Source organism: Electrophorus electricus, chromosome 14 (assembly GCF_013358815.1).
Source record: "Electrophorus electricus isolate fEleEle1 chromosome 14, fEleEle1.pri, whole genome shotgun sequence".
In the NCBI taxonomy this organism is placed as follows: Eukaryota; Metazoa; Chordata; class Actinopteri; order Gymnotiformes; family Gymnotidae; genus Electrophorus; species Electrophorus electricus.
In genome coordinates this window covers 12,201,954-12,216,974 of record NC_049548.1, presented here as the reverse complement: position 1 = coordinate 12,216,974, position 15,021 = coordinate 12,201,954, and the positions used below count along the sequence as shown (strand labels likewise).

The window sequence follows — 15,021 nt, the reverse complement described above, 5'->3', positions numbered from 1 at the left end:
GGGGACAAGAGCAGGGGAGGGGACAGAGGGAGGGGTACTCGAGTCGGGGAGTCGTCCGCCCGGCTTGGTTCCTCACCACGCACGCACGCACGAGCAGGAAAACAAAGACCGAGGGATGCGCGTGGGATTCGGCAAACGTTCCGTGGAATAAACAAAAGGTCCGGCAGATCAGACCACGCTGGATATAAAGTATGGACCGGTGGGACACGGTGTCGCACCTTAAATTGATACACTTCCATTGGTGCCACACATGAAAATTAATTGCTTTGTTTATTCACTGATCGCTGATACGTTTTTACTGAACATAATAATAGTTACTTTATGAATGCGGTAATTGAGATTAGGCTCCTTGAAATGCACCGTTCTGTCTCCGGAGTTTGCTTTATGGCACCTTCTAATCGAAAGGACTGAACACACCGGGTGAGTACCTTTTGATTTCAGATGTTCACGGATATTTTCATTGCCCTGCTTTGAGACTGAGTGCAGTATACCTGTGTATGGTTTTAGACATTTTGTTGTGTTTTGTCATCTTGCTTTATATCTTGCTTTATTATGCTTTATTAAGCAGCAGTTACTTTACGAAAGACTTATATTTCCACCTTCTTGTCTTGAGACGCGCGCGTGCGCGCGCACACACACACACACACACACACACACACACACACACACACACACACACACACACACACAAACACTGCAGCAGCCGACGCTTAATGCATTCATTGTCATTTTTACATGCGAATCAGTCTGCGCAATACATTATAGAGTGGATAACAGTGAAAACACGCTTAAGCATTGAAACGTTGTCTTACTAACCCATCATGGCTGACTGACACTGTCCTGTTAGTGATCAAAACAATCATCTGACTAGATATTGGAAGCTAAAAGCTAGGGACATGCCCAAGGGGATACATGCTCTGGAACCTGAGACGCAGTGGCAAAGTTCACAACAGGAAGAGTAAGCAATGGGGATGTTCCAAGGCAGAGTGCTTGGTTTTCTTTTTTTCAAGGATCAGGGAGTGGTTATACATGACTTCTTAGAAAAGGATAGATACAAAGGAATGAAATGTTATGCTGTAGGAAAGCTATATACAAGATATTCATAGTTCTAAATATGAGAAGAAGGTAGAAAATGAGAAAATGGGAGAAACCTCCTTTTCAGTCACTTGCTCTTACAGGACACCTAAGAGGAATCCTCCGAATCCGCCTGAGTATACACTTTTGATCAAGCATGGCACCACACAGCAACCTGTTAGACTTGCTGAGTCTGTTTGAGAAATGAGTCAGGCAGAGAAGGAGAAATTCCAAAGTTCAGTCCAGAAGCCGAGCTGTTGAGGTCGGAAGGGAACTGTGAAACACTTTCCTTTCCTAAATCCCTTGAGTATGGTAAGCCAAACCAGGAAAACCAACCTTACAGACTTTCCACACTGTCTGTGTTTTTCTGTAATACTCTGCAACCATGAAGTGGACTCAAAATATAAAGATTTTTGTTTGCTTTAGATGTGCAATACACCTGATGTGTAAGGTTAAAGTCTGGCTGAATGCAGCTGAATCTGTAATCTACTTCTGGAAGCTTTCTGAAAAGTTAATTGATGTGCCATTTATGATACTGGGTTGGTCACAACTGAATGAGTTAAACTAGTTATTATACCAAGATAATTAGCCAAAGTGTGCCCTTGTGCAATTTGTTTACTATAAGGTGTAATAGACTGAGACTATAGGTGCAGTTAAAATAGCAATAAGTCATTTTTACCAGATAAAATTGCTGAAAGTGGAACATAAACTGATTCATTTGAGAACTACAAAGCGATTTGATTCTTCATCTAATCTGACCTATTATTTAAAAATAATAAGAGAAACGTACCACATTGTTCACTACTAGTTTGCTTTAAATATGTTTTGCTTCAACCATATTTTGTCTTTCACTAAAACACATTTCTCTTGCAGGATGAAATTAGAAAGCCCTGAGTGACTCTGTTGCCTGGTCTGATGGTGACCAGGTCTCACAGCACAAACAGTCAACAGCTAGTGACATGTCTGCTCCACAGACTGTGGAATCTCCCCCAAAACCAGAGGTCAAACGCAAGCCCCCTCTCCCTTTAAAATCTACAAATGGCACCTCAGACACCCCTCCTACGATTAGGACCACACCGGCTAGGATTTCTGGGAATGTACAAAAGATAGTCAGCAAGTTCAACCAGCCAAATGCAGAGAGCTTCAGTGAAGCCATTGGCAGTAGAGGCTCCAGAAGGAGGACCAAAAGACCCCCAACGGTCAAGCCCAGGTCCAGATTCCCTCCCAAGATCAGGGTTGACCAGGCCCCCCCACTGCCTGAGAAGCAAAGCAAGAAACTCCAGCAGGAGGCTGAACAAGAGGGGAGGAACAAGCCAGCAGCAGTTGGTGAAGGACGGGGAGATGGTGTCATCCTTCTTGTCACAGGTGACAGTCCAGCAGGTAGAGCTGTTTTTGGGTTTTTTGTTTTTTTGTTTTTTTTTTAACCAGCATGCCCCTTTTTCTTGCTAATTACATGCCATCTAGACAGAAGGCACCAAAGCATACTGTGGATCTAACACTGCTTTCATGTTTCCTCTGTCATATTATTTAAATCGCATAACTTGCTTCAAAAACTTTACATAATGTAAGAAAAACAGGAATTCTTTTTTGCTATGCATTTACTTATCTAGTCGCTTTCGATTCAGTGTGTGGCAAACACTCTAGGCTTGATTATATTTAGTCCCCCTTATGAAGTGAAGAAAGCAAGTTTTGTTGGTTCAGAGAGAATAAAGGAGGAGTCAGGGAGCAGAGCCCAGCTGCGGATAATTACCACATGCATGGTACCCTATAGAGAAGATGTAAATGGTTCGTTTCTCTGACTTAGTTTGCCATGTGTACATTTTTTGCAAAATCTTTGCCAAGAAGCAGAAATTGTTCCTTTTGTAAAAAAGAACATGATGTCTGGGAAGTAGCTCACCTAAAACACTAAGTTTTAAATCATTCTGGTAACTCAAGCAGTTTGCTATGAGATTCCAGTCACAGATTCCAGCCATGGGCATTTTATAATTTATTATAATGTATTAATAATTTGTTATAATGAGATGACATTATTCCATTGTCAATTCTTATACGTGATACATACCTCTCAAGGTCACTTTACAAAGTGTGAAACTTGGAGGGTGGGGGTAAGTGGTCACTTAAAATTTTGGATAGACATGGGTGGGGCTGTGTGGTCATCCTTATTATATTTTTCAGCCCAGAGTGGGGGTGGGGGGTGGGTAATCTATCCAACAGATTTCAACTTTTGTTATCGTCACTGCAAATATAGTCAAAGCAATAAGCTCTTCTATATAGACTTTTAAGGCCAAGTTTTTTGTGATGCGTGAGATTTGATTGGTTGTGGGTGAGACCTTGGGATCTGTCCCGTAACGTGTGATTCTCAAAGCCTGTATGGGAGACTTGAGATGTCTGATGATTCCATCCTATGGGGTATTTTACCTTCTGCTCAGCAGATATGATTCTGACCTGCTTTTTTTTTTCTTTTTTTTTATTTGTGTTTTGAGTTTTATTTATTAACTTTCCTTTTAAAGAAATCATACAGTCAATATTTGGTGAGTGATCAATGTTCAAAGATATTATTATGCAATAAGTATGGGATGTCGCACAAAATGACATTTGATACAGCGGCATGGTACAGAGCACTATGTCCTGATAGCAATCTTAATATCTGTGGAACTACAGAGGTGAAAAGATTGTCGTATTTGTGCAAAGACAACAAAGATAGTTATTCTATTCTATTCTGTTAGAGAACTGTGCAAAGTTGACAGTGACATGCATGATTAAGGAAGTCTCAGAAAGTTCCAGATTACATCATCATGAAAGAATTATGATGCATTTTATAGAAACTTGACTGAGTCTAAGTATCATGCCTAAACTTGAGAATCGGGGAAATTCATCAAAAGAACTGAATGAGAATCTGGACTTTACTCTAAAATCTCCAAACTCTAAAACCACTTTAAGTTTAGAGTTGTTTGGTGTGAACTATAAACAGGTTGTGACTTAAGAAAACATGGTTGACACTAAAGAACTATTCTGTTGATTGAGCAGTAGAAGTAGAAGGACTACAGAGAGTCCTGTAGTCCCACCAATGTCAGTAAGCAGCCTGACAGCTTTTTCTCTTTCTTTGCATGCTTATAGGTTTATTGGTGTGACTTTGGCCTAGAGAGTTTGAATCATGGTTTCAATATACTATGTGTCCCACCTTTGTAGCTCAGCAGTTGTAAACTCAAAAAAAAAAGCCAAGCTTGTCAGATGATCAGTAGATGCGGACCTCGCTGCTTGGCTTTCTACCATAGTAAAATGTTTTTAAAGAAATTTGCTGGATGCTTTGGGTGAAGACGCGTCATCACAACACAGTGGGTCAGTGCAGCAGCAGGTAGCAGCACTGATAAATGCTAGCTCCAAGAATACTGTAGGACAACGGCGTGGATACCTGATCAGGAGGCGGAGACGAGGAGAAGTAACGGGCGGTAAACTGATCAGAAGAGGTGATCCAGAAAGCAACATTTGAACACTTTTGTGTATATGCTGTGGAGGTGGCGTCGAACATTCGCTAGATGGTGGGTTTAACATGGGTTTGTGGGCACTGGCTTCACTGGCTAATGCTTTGCTTGAATCCTGTATGGAAATGTTCCCTTTCTTGCTTCGGTTTATGATGGTATTTCGTAACAGGTATAGATAACCTCAACATAGTAGTGGCAAGCTAACAAAACCTTTGGAAAGTGAAGGACTATGAAAAAAATAGCACATTTGAGGCTTGAGAGTTAAGGTTTCAGTGGTTTCAGACTCACAGTATGTGAAATTATTATTATTATTATTATTATTATTATTATTATTGTTACTATTAATATTATTATTATTATTATTACTATTACTATTAATATTATTATTATTATTACTATTACTATTCTTATTATTATGACTACTACGACTATTATTATTATTACTATTATTACTACTATTATTATTATTGTTGTTATTATCACTGTTATTACTGTTATTATTATTACTATTATTATTATTATTATTATTATTATTATTACTATTATTATTATTACTATTATTATTATTATTATTATATTTTACAGATGGCTGGAACATATTTGAAACCTGCCTCCTTGGGGAGGTTTGTGTGTTTTATATTTTGGTATTTATAGAGTGTGTTGTTTCTCCTGTTTTCTTCTCTGCTTTGTGTTTTTTATTTCCTGCAGAGATATCTGATGATGAATTGGTTGGGAAACTGGTTTCCCATTGGTTACAAGAGAGAGCTTCCTTTCAGGTCATGTTGTTACACAGCTGACAAAGTGTGGAATGTTTCATCAAAATGATGAATGTCCTGCCAATTTTTTAATATATATCTATATAAAACACAGCATCTAGGTTACATCTAGATGCATTCAAGATTTTTATGTTGATGTTTTTAACTTTGCGAATGGCTTGCCATAAAATGCATTAAAGTTTCATTTAAGTGACTTCCATATTGTTACTTGATGTTACGCAAATTGGTGAAATTTGTCTTGACACACTGGACTCATTTAATACGTTTATGAATTTGTGGTGACACATTGTTTGCAATATAGTATATCTCAAATATAATGTTCTGATGTCCTTATTGTGTCTCCATATCATGCTGAGACGACTGCCTCACTATCTGTGTATTATTCTTTGTTTAACTAAATTCTCTGTCCTTGTTCTCATCTCGAGATTACTGAGGCAGATTTAATTAGCAGATTAAATCTGAGGCAGATTTAATTAGATTTACACCACTGCGCCTGCTTGTTCTATAGCTGTACAGGAAACCATGACTTTTACAGGTAATCGTAAACTGTTATTTATACACATTACGCACTACTCAGGACTTACAGGCTCCTTTCATGAGGGACTTGCTTTTGACCAAAGGTGACATCTGGATGTTTTAATGCACATTTTCCTGCTTATTAAGGGATGCCCCAAAGGCAGTTCGTTCTAAGAGGGTAGAATTGTGGCTCAGTGTGGAATCCATGAGAGGGAGCATTCTGGAAGGCCTTGTAAACACGTTTTAGATTTATAAATATTTATAAATGTTTGTGTGTAAAGTGCAAACATGTATACATAGTACATAGAACAAAAATGTGCGAATAGCACCCACCCCATTGTCAGAACTGGCCGTTCACAAAGCATGTGGATTTAATATTTGAACACAACAGTGGTGCCAAAAAGGTTTTAGAAATGTAAAGAATCTAAGAAAAACATATGTCATTTTATTAGCTACAAATATGGAGTGGGTGAACCTAAAAAGTGACTGCTGAGAATATATCACATGGATGAGTGGATATGTTACCCTGATTGGCTGGGAGCAAATTTTAAAAATGCTTTTACATTAGATCAGTTTCAGAGGCTTTATGCCTTTCTAAACCTGGTTTGCTAATGCTGATTTTCCTGAATATATTTTGCCTCAGTGTTATGGAATACAAAGTAATAAATATATTTGAAATCTTTCTGATTAAGCTTGCTGTTGGGGCTTGCAGTGGCACTGTATGGCTGGTTCCTTTAGCTCTAAACTGGCTGCACATCATGTATGGGCTGCATGGTAGGCAGTTCTGTACTGTTACATTATTCTCATATTATGGAGGATTATTTGCTGTTTGTTACAAAAATCTCTTAGCAGATTTGAGGAAGAGATTAGTTTATTACTAGAGAAAAGCAGTATATGTTCATTTAACAGTTCCTCTCTAACAAATATTTCTCATAGTTGGATGGCAGCCAGGAACAGCTTTCACATTCACACACATTTCACCCATTGTGTCACACACATGCAATTTCTGTGTGCATAAAGAAAATAAACAAACAAATCCCATTGTAACCCAACCATGGCTAACTACGCCTTGCGAGTAACAGGCTGTCTCTCATGCTCACTCCCAGCTCATGATGCCAGAGGGGTGGCGCTGTGGAGTGCTGGGACCAGGCCGGAGCAGAAGCCCAGCCACCCCGCTGAGCCACAGTGCCAGCGGGCCTGCAGCTGCATATGCCACCTGCACCGGCCTGGCATGAAGCTGGTGTGGGTGCCCATACCTGACGATGAAAAAGTGGGTGAGGAGAAGGAGGTGCGCCAGGGCTGCCTGGCCGAGCCGAGACCGGAGGAGCACCCCAAGGAGTGTGCGGGAGAGGACGAGAGCGAGACCAGCGACACGGAAGAGGATGAGGATGAGGATGAGGAGACGACGAGTGGGTCCTCAGAAGAAGAGGAGAAGTGTGAGGACAAAGCCCCGCTTACAAATAAAGAGAAGTTTCAGGTGACGCTGGACCTCATAGAGGGGCAGCTGAGGAGGACGTCTGACCCTGGTCCGGAGGTTGCCCTGACCTCCGTCAAGCCCCTCCCCCAGACCAGCCCCATCAAAGCAAACTCTTTTCCAGAGGAGGAATCCATTTATGAAGCTAGCCTAGATCTGCTTACTGTCCCCAGAGATGCAAGTCTTCAGGTTCTCGTAATCCCACCCTGTCAGATCACCACAGAAGGAGAAGCAGAGTGCTCTCCCCCTGACATTCCGCCCCGGATGCCCCTGGATAAGGCCAAAACTCCACGCTTTCCACGGAGCACACCTCTGGCTCAGATGCAGGTGCCCTCAGTCTCCAAACTGCCCCCTGCTGTGGACAGTCCACCACGCAGCCCTAAGCCACTCAGGCCAGCTCCTGCACCGCCAATTCTAGCAAAGGCCAATTCTAGACACCTCATCAGCCAGTCTTCCACGTGTAAAGGTACCGCACATAACAAGTGATTAGAAAATCAGCGCGCAGTGTGTGTTTTTATAATGCACCGATCTGTGATGTGTAATCCTTGGACTTTCTCTTTAAAATAAGATGAAGTTGAAGGGAGCTCTGCAGGGGATGTGGAAAAACAGGAGAAAAAGTAAATATTTAATTCTCCATCATTTCTGCCATTCTGCATCCTGAGCCTGGGCCATGTGTCTATGGTATGCGGTGCCAGTAACTTGTTGACACTTCTTCTCGCAGGCGGCCTGCTACCCTCACTCGGCAGAAGTCCCTAGATATGGAAGCCCATATGCCAGAGGGTACGTGTGCTTCAGAGTTTGATGGCTCAGTGTTTGCAATATGAGTAATGTTAACAAAAGAACTTTACAGATAATGGCATGTTTATGCAATTATGTAATTCAAAATAGACCTGATGAGTTAACCAGATTATTGTCATTCACTCATGAGACACTCACTCTCATGCTAATAATTTAGGAGTTGACTGGTATATGGATTAGTATTATCTGCAAAACATGAACTCTGAAATAAATTAGTTAAGAATAAGCTTAAGCATCAGTGTTGAAAGACATTTAATTACAATTTTAAAAATGTAGATGTTTTTCACCTTGATTTCATGCTTTTTTCCCTCCCCACATCTTTTGTCCATGACGCAGAGCTCCTGTACCAAGTGTATACTGAATCGTACATAACCAAGGAGATCCGTCGCCAGACGGTGTGTCGCAACATAAGTAAGACCAGCATGGACTTCCAGATAGAGTTTCCTCGCATAGCGGCCAGCTCGGGTACAGGAGCAGGGGGGTCCAGGAGTAGTCCTGTCCCCAGTCTGCAAAGCACATTGTGGCAGGACCTGCCCGCGGTCCGAGAGAGCGGAATCCTGCAGACTCTCACCCCAGAAGAGTGCAAGTACCAGGAGGTGGGCGGGGCAAAGGGGCTGAAGGGCAGGGCAGGAAGAGGTGAACGTGTTAACAGCGGGTGGCGTAAGGGTATTACTACAATTTTTTATATAACACTGCTGTCATGCTAGACCTTAGAGGAGTAAAGAAAACAGTGATTGTCAGAGAAGACTTGTAATGAAACTGGATTTCAGTTCATGAGGCATAATTTGATCTGATTACATTTTTAACTAGTTAAACCATCTTCTTTTGGATGCTGTGTGAGTTTATACACGGGTTAAGCATTGCTGTGCATTGTGTTGTATGTTGATCTCGTTGGTGGGTCCAGAGCATGTTCGAAGTGCTGACGTCAGAGGTGTCCTATTTGCGTTCCCTGCGTGTTTTGACTGATCATTTTCTGGATTCATGGGAACTGAATGAAACGCTTATTAACCTAGACAAAAAAACCCTCTTCTCCAACATCCTTCGCATCCGAGAAGTCAGCGAGAAGTAAGTGAGAGGCTGTTATTCAGACTTTAAGGCATACTCAAGCACTTTATATTCACACTAACACTCAGGCACTTTATATTCACACTAACACTCAGACACTTTATATTCACACTAAGGAAATCTGCCTCTGTGCTGAAACACTTTTTAAAAGGCGGAGCTTTACACTGCCATTGTAACATTGCTGAAGTCAACCAGTGGGCCATGGCTGTCTGTAACGGAGGGCAGTCTTTTAAATGTATCTGGCTTTGTCAGGTTTCTTAAGGACCTGGAGGAAAGACTGGATGAACGTTTACTGGTCACCGACATCTGCGACATTATCAATTACCACGCGCAGCATAACTTTCCGGCATACATCGACTATGTTCGGAATCAGAATTACCAGGAGAAGACCTACAGCTCGCTCATGTGAGGACGCATCCGCCAGCCTGCTCAGGCACACACACACACACACGCACACACACACAACAAGGAGCTTTACGTATCCCTTCCATCCTGTCTTTGCACACACATTTACATCCCGTTGTTGTTCTGAACATCATCTCCATAGAGTTTGAAAGTAAACATCACTGCCTCTTCCACGGATATCTCTGTCACTTTGGTCCATCTTAGTCATGCTATGTACGGTGTGCGACAGTTGTCTTTGACATCAGTCCATCCTTGTTACAGTAAGCTGCTGTTACAGTGGCTGCTTCCACATTAATCATCGAGGTTGTGGGTCATGTGCGTCCACAGGCAGTCCAACGAGCAGTTCGCAACTGTGATCGCCCGCCTGCAGGAGGCCCCTAAGTGCCAGCGTCTGCCATTCGTATCCTTCCTGCTGCTGCCATTCCAGCGGATTACACGCATCAAGATGCTTATTGAGGTAGACACATGCAACCTCGATGCGTACGTGGTTTCACTGTGGACAGCCCAACAGCCCAATTTAGCCTTTGTTTATTTTCATTAGAACATCCTGAAGAGAACAGCCGTGGGAACAAAGGAGGAAGAGTCTGCTTCCAAAGCACTGGCCTCTGTGTCCAAGGTAAACTTCCTCCTCCTGCTGCTGTATCCTGATATCCCCAATAACTGTGTTCCCATGATGGCGAGTTGGTGCCTGAGCCAGTGATGAGGAAGAAGCATAAAGGGTTTAGTATAATGAGGGGCCTAATTGGGAAAAAATACTCAGCGATGAGTAGTGATACGATAGGAGTTCAACACTGTGCAAATAAACACTGGATGAATAGGAAAAAAGCTGTTACTCTGCTTGTACAGCCTCTTTCAGGGTTAATTATAGCTGAAAACATTTGTGTGAAATACAATTCATGGTTGTACTGCTGTTGCTGCACCCCAAATATTTTGCATGAATGCTCAATTTCTCTTCTCTCTTCCTTTCTGTTTTTACATGCACACATGCACGCACACACACACACACACACACACACACACTCACACTCACACACACACACTACATAAAATACCCAAACACATATACAATTATATAAACACATACAAATATAAACACATGCACACACGCGCACGCACACACACACACACTACATAAAACACCCAAACACATATACAATTATAAAATCACATACAAAAATAAACACATGCGCACACACACACACACACATGCACGCAAACACACACTCACACACACACACTACATAAAATACCCAAACACATATACAATTATAAAAACACATACAAATATAAACACATGCACACACACACACGCGCGCACACACACTCACACACACACACTACATAAAATACCCAAACACATATACAATTATAAAAACACATACAAATATAAACACATGCACACACACACACGCGCGCACACACACTCACACACACACACTACATAAAATACCCAAACACATATACAATTATAAAAACACATACAAATATAAACACATGCACACACACACACGCGCGCACACACACTCACACACACACACTACATAAAATACCCAAACACATATACAATTATAAAAACACATACAAATATAAACACATGCACACACACACACGCGCGCACACACACTCACACACACACACTACATAAAATACCCAAACACATATACAATTATAAAAACACATACAAATATAAACACATGCACACACACACACGCGCGCACACACACTCACACACACACACTACATAAAATACCCAAACACATATACAATTATAAAAACACATACAAATATAAACACATGCACACACACACACGCGCGCACACACACTCACACACACACACTACATAAAATACCCAAACACATATACAATTATAAAAACACATACAAATATAAACACATGCACACACACACACATACACACACATACCATTTATACCAAACCACACCCTAAAAAACAAATACACAAAAACACAGATTATAGCAGTGTGTAACACTGAGGTTGGAAAGATGAAACAAGTGGAGGAGCTTATTCAGATCAACAAGATGCTGGAGTTTGACAAGTTGAAGGTGGGCAGGCATTTGGCGTGACTATGCTTTGATGTTTCTTCTACAAGCATGTGAGTCCTCTTACATCAGAAATGGGGATCCCTAAATGGAGGTAATGTGACACATTTGATAAAATGTGATGGAAATGTAAGATGCGCTCCATGGTCCTCAAATGTAACACCAATATAAAGCAAAAACATTTGGAAAGACATTTTATAATATATGATTTAATTTAATTAAGCTAAATAAGGAGAAATGATCTTGTCTGTAGTAATTGGTCATTAATTAAGCTGAATGAGATGAAAAATGTTTAATGAGGGGCCTAATTGGATGCATTGTAAAAAGGCTCTGTTTTAAATGTGATCAGGCAGTGCCGATCATCTCACAAAACCGTTTCTTGGAAAAGCGAGGGGAGCTACAGGAGCTAGCCAAAGGTGCCACGCTCTTCAACCTCAAACCCAGATTCAGCCCTGTTTTCCTCTTCCTCTTCAATGACCTGCTCATCATCGCCAACAAGAAGGGGTATTGCTTCTAACTAAATCTTTTACTTTCATTTTCAGTTATGCTTGCATCAGGCATGACATTGGCAGTTACATAAAGAGGTGTGTCAGCACCCTGCAGTGTGTATCCCTGCCAAATTTAAGTTAGTACACCTAAGTCGAATGAAGAGGCCAGTGCTACCGTCAGTGCCCCCGTTTCCTGTGTGCTGCAGGGCGGAGCGCTATGTGGTGATGGACCACGCCCACCGTTCCCTGGTGCAGGTGCAAGAACATTCTGAGGACTCGCCCAGCCCCAGCTTGGAAAACTGCTTCAACCTCACACTCCTGGAGAACCACCAGGGACGCATGATGGAGAGGCTCCTGAAAGCACCCTCTCAGTGAGCACGGGAGTGGCATGCTGCCGCCGAGACCCCCCTTTCAGTACCGACATTCCAGCCGTTAAACACGGCCTTTCGTATCGACAACTTTTGGATGATTCCTGATAGAGACGCATGAAGCATGAGTATTTTTATATTGTGTGGGAACGAGGCTGCATGCAGTTGGTGCATGAGTTGCTCATTAGGGCCCCTCGACTGGGCTACTTGAGATGCTTAATAAAGCCGCTTGTGTCTCCACCCAGGTCTGACATGCACAGATGGCTCGCAGCATTCCCCAACCCTGATGATCCGCATGGAGACCAGGATGAAGTCATATATGAAGACTGGGGTAAGCATATGAGCATGGCTGGTGTGTGTGGGTCTAAAGGGCATAGTGGGTGGTGTGTATAAACGTACCTGCATTATATGGTCATTAGTGACAGATTGCATTGTTTATTAGTGCAAATGATCTTGAGGTGCATAGACCAACAGCAGATATGTGAGCCAGTATTTCATGCTACTAAGTGTGTGTTTGTGTATGTGTGTGTGTGTGTATGTTCATGTTCAGACTGCCCTCAAGTGCAGTGTGTTGAACAGTATGTGGCAAACCAGACTGACGAGCTAAATCTGGATCCACCAGAGATCATTAATGTCATACGTAAAGCCAATGAGGGTGAGTCTCACTCCACCTTTAATACCAGTGCAGAAGAATAATGTGAATTTATCCCTCACAAGGGTGTGTCTTCTGGCAGGCATGTTGTCACATGTAATAAATAAAGTCATGTTACTTGCAGAGTTACAACAGAGGCTATATAGTTTCCACAGATATTTGGAAATAAAGCAAAATGATTATTGTTCTGCAATCTACTCATTGTTACTCTCATGACATTTTGTATAATCAATTTAGAACTTACTTACAAAAGACCAGTATACTGTAATAGTATTCTTTGGATTCATATTTGTGATTTTGTGAGGTACTAAACTTCTCCTGAATAATAATTACCACTGAACTCTTAACATTGACAGTTTTGTGTATTTAAGTGACTAAGTAATTAAGATATGCCACAATGTTTCTTGTATTGGGATTTTTTTCAGATTGTGAAACTGATCAGGCCTTATTTTAACCTCTGTATGATTCCCTGTGTCTTCCTCCTCTTCCGTCCCTCCTCTATCAGGCTGGTATCAAGGCATTCGGATGTCTGACGGTCAGAAGGGCTGGTTTCCTGTTGCAAATGTTGCGGAAATCACCAACGAGCATGTGCGGCGGCGAAACTTGCGGGAACGCTACCGTGTCATCCAGGCTGCTTCCAGTGTTACCCATAAGTTATCGAACCTTTCATAACCAAACATGGACCCTTTCAGAACTATTCATACATAGACCGTTTAATAGCTAGACACAATAGTTCACAGCCAAGCAGACACAGAATCTGAATCAAACACAGAACTTTTTAAATCAGGCAAGGACCCTTTCTCACATAGCACTGTAGTAGGACCATTTGTGCTCAGAGAACTGTCTGGAGGCTTTAAGACCACATTCTAGGTTCTGGAGAATAGACAACACACATGTGCATACCGGTGCTGCATGACCTGAACTGCCGTAGACCACTGCAGTGTGCACCACTGCCACTGTAACTCCATCTACCCAGGTGCTGACTTCATGTGCTTAGTGAGTTTTACTGAAATGTTTATATTGTAAAGGTATGGATGTCTCACAAACATATTCTCTTTATACGATTGTGTGTGTGTGTGTGTGTGTGTGTGTGTGTGTGTCTACTTTTGTATATATGCAAGGTGTGTATGCTTATACTTGTATAGTTTATTTACATTTTATTTTGTTGTGATATACAGGTTATTTTTCCCAGGTTTAGATATTTGGTCATTCTCTTCAGGCATGTATCTTTGTATTAAAATGAAGAACACAGCTACAAGCATATCCTGGTGTGTCATCTTTAGACACTGATGTGTGTGTGTGTGTGTGTGTGTGTGTGTGTGTGTGTGTGTGTGTGTGTGTGTGTGTGTGTGTGTGTGTGTGTGTGTGTCCCAAACTAAAATGAGGTTCTTATAGTTATTTTTACTCTGAATTCAAATCTGTTTAAAGTTGTTTCTGTCAGGCATGGTTTTAAAGTGAATTTTACATTAAGTATGTCTTACTTATTCATAAATAAGGCTGTTATTACACTTAAAATCTGTTCAAACTTTAATATCCCTCTTGAGTGTTAATATCCCTCTTTGCCAACATAGATCGGTTTCTTTGGTACCGATTTTCCATAGGCCGGCTATACATAACGCTATGTGAATATAATCGCCTGTGATGTATTTGTCCTATTTTAGACAGCTATAAGCGCTCTTGTAGATGTATGCTAAATGCCAAACACGTAGACATGCAAATAAGCTGCAACAAAAAATCCTACGGTTGATAGGGAAATTCTGAAAAGATTTGGATTCGTCGTGCAAAAAATGCTTAATAAACAGCTGTTTTTCTTTGCACTGGGTCTTTGTTCTACTTTGTTAATATGCTACGTGAGGTTTTTC

At 41.4% G+C, this 15,021-nt stretch overlaps 1 protein-coding gene across 2 annotated transcripts; it reads left to right on the top strand.

The window, feature by feature from the left end:
- Positions 1–69: 69 nt before the first annotated feature.
- On the top strand, positions 70–14,412 carry si:dkey-38p12.3 (rho guanine nucleotide exchange factor 15). Of its 2 annotated transcripts, none has more exons than XM_027020958.2 (16): positions 70–420; positions 1,948–2,439; positions 6,955–7,788; positions 7,891–7,939; positions 8,044–8,102; positions 8,457–8,716; positions 9,025–9,185; positions 9,438–9,590; positions 9,918–10,047; positions 10,132–10,206; positions 11,562–11,654; positions 12,001–12,155; positions 12,346–12,510; positions 12,753–12,838; positions 13,058–13,162; positions 13,665–14,412. In XM_027020958.2, the coding sequence occupies exons 2-16, from the start codon at positions 2,034–2,036 to the stop codon at positions 13,829–13,831; spliced, it is 2,898 nt and encodes a 965-aa protein (XP_026876759.2). In that variant the 5' UTR covers positions 70–420; positions 1,948–2,033; the 3' UTR covers positions 13,832–14,412. The 2 variants fall into 2 exon arrangements, with proteins under 2 accessions (XP_026876759.2, XP_026876758.2); XM_027020957.2 differs by having other exon boundaries at positions 1,948–2,454.
- The last annotated feature ends 609 nt before the right edge of the window (positions 14,413–15,021 follow it).